Source organism: Macadamia integrifolia, chromosome 2, assembly GCF_013358625.1.
Source record: "Macadamia integrifolia cultivar HAES 741 chromosome 2, SCU_Mint_v3, whole genome shotgun sequence".
NCBI classification, from domain to species: domain Eukaryota; kingdom Viridiplantae; phylum Streptophyta; class Magnoliopsida; order Proteales; family Proteaceae; genus Macadamia; species Macadamia integrifolia.
The window spans coordinates 41,441,928-41,446,201 of NC_056558.1; the positions used below are offsets into that span (position 1 = coordinate 41,441,928).

The 4,274-nt window shown below is 37.3% G+C and overlaps 1 protein-coding gene across 1 annotated transcript; it reads left to right on the top strand.

Moving 5' to 3' along the window:
- Window positions 1-358: 358 nt before the first annotated feature.
- Window positions 359-3,482, top strand: LOC122092761 (ylmG homolog protein 2, chloroplastic-like). Its single transcript, XM_042663044.1, has 3 exons — window positions 359-818; window positions 2,086-2,285; window positions 2,926-3,482. The coding sequence occupies exons 1-3, from the start codon at window positions 507-509 to the stop codon at window positions 3,173-3,175; spliced, it is 762 nt and encodes a 253-aa protein (XP_042518978.1). The 5' UTR covers window positions 359-506; the 3' UTR covers window positions 3,176-3,482.
- Window positions 3,483-4,274: the final 792 nt, after the last annotated feature.

Genomic DNA, 4,274 nt, shown 5'->3' on the forward strand with positions numbered 1-4,274 from the left:
TTCACGTACGAGAATATGTGAGAACCATCCTAGCCCATGGATATAGAATCAATTTTCTCTTTATTCATTTAATAAATTCTATATCCACGAATCAAGAGTATATGAGAACATTATTGTACGTGAATCTGATCCGTTCACCAGTTTGATCTGGGCACTTTGGACCCACCTTTATCACCCGAAACCTTTACTCAGTATTCACTAGTCACTACTCACTAGGCTCACTACCACCGCCGCCCCGAGAAAGAAAAACTGTCCAAGTGTCCATACCCACTCACTCAAATCTAATCGGGCGGGTTATCCGTTAAACTTGTCGCGTTCCCCTGCCACATGGGGGAAAAAGTGGGATCTGCTTGCTTCTATCTTCCCAATCGGAAACGTTATCATCTTTCAACCCCAAAGACATCTCTCTCTCTTCTATCTAGTGTCTCTTACCCATCACCTCCCTCTCTTCTCTGTAGAAACTCAGAAGGACTATAAGGAAGGGAGCATTAGTATACGAATAAACGATGGCCCCTGACTCTCCTTCCGACGAATTGGCCACTCCGAGACCCATTCGTTCGGTTAAGTTCGTCTCCAACTGTTTTCTCTTTCCGGCATTTCTTCAAACGCCTTTTTCTCCTCCTCCATTATCTCCTTCCCGACCTTTGATTTCGAAGCCAAACCACTTCTCAGCAATTCCTGATTTTATTCGGGTCCTACGAACCTCCATCTTCTTGACAGCTGATCGATTTTACAGAACATTATCTTCTGCTGCTGCTGGTAATCCCATCTTTCAGAAACTCCTCTCTTTGTCTGCCGATTTCCGCCACTTCTCTCAGGTAAACTTCTCCCCCCTTTCCCCCATCATCTCATTGTAAATTTCTAATTCACTTTGTAGTATAGAAATGGTTACATTTTATACCTCAATTTGGATTTGTTTTCCGGAAGCATCTCTACCAATTATCCTGGGTAGAAAACAACTGTTTCACTATTGGTTTTCGAGGAACCATGTACTGCAGTCCTATTATTGAATAATTAAGAACTGGACGTGATTAATGAGCTATATCGACTACGAAGACCAAACAGGGTGCTCAGTTTGACGAATTCCCTCTCGGGTTGGAAAAAAAAAAAAAAAAAGAAGACAAAAGGGTTTAAAAAAAAAAAAAAAATTCCTAATAAAGGAACCGTTTTTCCAATAGGAAGTGGTCAATTAGTTCATGAACTATCATTTCTTTCATTACTGGTCTTTTATTGGACAACCATAGTCAGTAGTCACAACACTGCTTAGGAAATGGCTATCTGCTACCTACCACAATTACCTCTGCATTTGTATTGCAGGCTTAATAGGAACATGCATTGTTTTCATTTTGTCCATGTTGACCGTTGCATATGTCAAACCTATTGTGCACATCATTCTGTTTTTCTTTATTTTCCACCTGAAAATTAAAAAATAAATAAATAATTGACCTAAAGGAACTGATAAAGAAGGAAGAGATTGCCTGCATATGTTTTCGTAGGAAAAACATAATCAGTATGAACTTATACATCAAAGCACATACACATGCCCTTGTTTAGGTAACAGACTATCAGAAATAGAAGGACTGCAAAATCATCATTAGGCATTGCAGTCATAACATCATGGCAATAAAGCAAAACAGGAAATTAAAAGCTTCCAGAATCTACAATAGTGATGCAATATCCAGACCAAAACCATGATATCATAATCATTTTTTGTAGATAATTTAACATATTTAATATCTTCAGGTTTGGTTTTGTGATCCATCAATGAAGACTTCTCCATTTTAGTTCAGGTTTTGCTTCAACAAAATTGTGTTTCTATATTTTTTGCTCATGACATGCATGGTTGTTTTTCATGAGATTCATTGGATAGAATTTTTTATGGTCTTATGTGAACCTGTAAGAGTATGCTTAAACCTAGAATCAGAAGTTGTGCAACTTAGAGTGTGTATGGTTTTGATACTGCTTTATGGTCTTCTAGTTAATATTTCTGTTTTTAGACAAGGTCTTCTTTCACTTCTTAACTGTTCAAAGTTAAAATATATGAAGAGTGATATACTTTTATTCTTCATTAAATTATACTTTCAGGTTAATTGCAGAAATTATAGGAATTCGGACTCCCTGTCCATGCACAAGTTTGCAGCCATTTTACCTGGTGATTCAATTGCAGAGATTGTAGCGACTAATGGTATCCTGAACTTCTTGAACATCTATAACACACTGCTAATTGTCAGGCTTGTTTTGACCTGGTTTCCTAACTCTCCTCCGGCCATTGTTAGCCCACTCAGGTATGATTCTTCTGTCTTTGCGAGTTTTCTCTATTTTCATTTTGCTTAAGAAGTTCTAAACATTTTAAACAAACTGCAGGGTGTTGACTTTTTACTGAAGTAATGAAATTCCCATTTAGAAAACACTACTGTTTTAGTTTTACAGTATTTTAATAACATTACAATCTGAGTTGCAACAAATTTTCATATATAACTTTTTGCAATTCTCGACAGACACACAGAAGCTTCTGTCTCTGACTACTCTTCACGCTTATCAATCCAAGACCATATAAGCTAATATTAGAGGTCCACAAGCTGTGATCTATAAATCCGAAGCAACTCTTCCTTGCATAGATATATTTGTGCTGGCTATAGATCAGAAAGATAATTTTATATTTGTGTTGGCTATGGATCAGAAAGATAATTATTGTTTCTCTCGAATAAATTTTTTTATTTTCTGTTCCAATTGCTTGGGGAATTTTATTGGATAAATGGATTTGGTAGGCTATGTGAAGTGAGCATGGTGGAAATACGAGTCTAAAGAATATCTATTACATTCCATTTCTGCGCTTAATTCTTATACAATTTTAATTGATCTCTCTTGTGTGATCCTTACTTAACTCTTTCTCATCCCCACCCCATGGGTGGTTTCATGTTTCAGCACTTTGTGTGATCCTTACTTGAACATCTTCCGTGGGATTATCCCACCTCTTGGAGGGACGTTAGATCTGTCTCCAATACTAGCATTTCTGGTCCTGAATGCCTTTACCAGTGCTGCGGCTGCTCTTCCTGCTGAATTACCCATTAAACAAGAATCTCATGAAGGTGTTTCTTCATCAAATCCAAGGTTTTCCAATTTTACTACAACACAGAAGAAGTGGATGAAAAGGTGCTTGGCAAAACCACGATGAGCTCTGTGGACCTCAACTTGGCTATTTACCTGTCTAAGTTGGAGATTTCCTTATTAATCATCTTTCTTATGAATCCCACATCTTCTGGAGATAAAGAAGGTACATATTCCTTGTGTATTCTTTTAAATCTTTAAATTAAAGGCCAGTATCTCCCAGGTGCTAAATTGTTTTCAATGGGGTGCCATATAAATGTTTACCTTCGCCTTTATTGTCCTGTTACATGATGGTGGTGACTATGTAGTAACCCAAACTCTCAAGTTGTGCCACATTTCGTTGTGTTAAATTTGTTAAATTGATTGACGCACAATATTTTCCTCTCAGTATCACTCATTCTATGTAGACCCTGTGAAATCAATTTTGTCATAGTGGCAACTTTTTGATGTAAGGTTTTCTACCCAATCCATTTATGTTATGCTTTCAGCTGTCACAAGATGTAGTTCTACAATATTACAATGCGAGGAAAGCTGGAGGGTTTGTTGCTTATTACTTCTCTCTCTCTCTCTCTCTCTCGGAAGAAATATCTCCATAGGAACTGGTTCTTGTACAAACTTCAAATAAAAAATATCTTGACCACTATCAATTAGACCATATGATAATATAGAAGATTGATTTATTGGGCATTCCAAAAAAATAGAAGTTCATCAGGGCAGGCCATCCTGATAACTTTATCAGGGTGGCTCATCAATTCTTAGCCTTGGCAAGATGATTCGGTACTCTGACTGTTGGATAGATAAGCTTATCTGGACGTCTCATCTGATATGCCATGTGGCGGAAACTTGGGCTGTCCTGTCAAGCCATGTAACTTAGTTCTTACAAAAATGGAGATATCAAATCGAAAATGTCTCTTTTTCTTTCTTGTTTTTTGTCTTTTTTATTCTTCTCACCCCATGCAGTGAAGATTGAAAATCTTATCCAACTCGCATACAACTACCTTATGAAATATACTTAGCCTATTAGGCTGCGTTTTGTTGCCACTTGGAATGAACTTGTTTCATTTTGAAGCCCCATAGATTTTTCTTTTTCTTAAATATGTATTGGATGATGCTTCAAAACAGAGTCATCTAAAGTTATCATCGCCCCCTCTCCTCTCCCCCTCCCC

Bases quoted from the DNA above. Each gene is read 5' to 3' on its own strand.
- LOC122092761 (XM_042663044.1), top strand. From the start codon at position 507: ATGGCCCCTGACTCTCCTTCCGACGAATTGGCCACTCCGAGACCCATT. The intron at 819-2,085 runs GTAAACTTCTCC...TTATACTTTCAG, and splicing joins ATTTCCGCCACTTCTCTCAG to GTTAATTGCAGAAATTATAG. The intron at 2,286-2,925 runs GTATGATTCTTC...TTCATGTTTCAG, and splicing joins GCCATTGTTAGCCCACTCAG to CACTTTGTGTGATCCTTACT.